This window comes from Penaeus monodon, chromosome 21 (assembly GCF_015228065.2).
Source record: "Penaeus monodon isolate SGIC_2016 chromosome 21, NSTDA_Pmon_1, whole genome shotgun sequence".
Lineage (NCBI taxonomy): Eukaryota > Metazoa > Arthropoda > Malacostraca > Decapoda > Penaeidae > Penaeus > Penaeus monodon.
The window spans coordinates 19,227,765-19,227,964 of NC_051406.1; the positions used below are offsets into that span (position 1 = coordinate 19,227,765).

Consider the following 200-nt stretch of genomic DNA (forward strand, 5'->3'; position numbering starts at 1 on the left):
ATAATAATTCGTCTCGCTTTCTCCCCACTTCCTCCTCCCCACAGAAAAGATAATCTAATAGACGACTATGGAACCTTCTGCCGTGGCGCCGCCCTCGTCATGCTCTTCTTCGACCTCATCTGGACTTTCGGCCTCCTCACCTACATTCGCTTCGGCTTCAAGAACCCAGATTTCTATCCTATCTTTCAAGTTCTTAACTC

The 200-nt window shown here is 48.0% G+C and overlaps 1 protein-coding gene across 1 annotated transcript in view; it reads left to right on the forward strand.

Annotated features, from left to right (window-relative positions):
• The window catches only part of LOC119586303, a gene marked incomplete at its 5' end in the record, with an annotated part of 12,688 nt that overhangs the window by 8,506 nt on the left and 3,982 nt on the right, over nucleotides 1–200 (forward strand). The window contains 1 exon segment of the mRNA XM_037935009.1: nucleotides 45–200. Coding sequence (XP_037790937.1) covers nucleotides 45–200 — 156 coding nt within the window.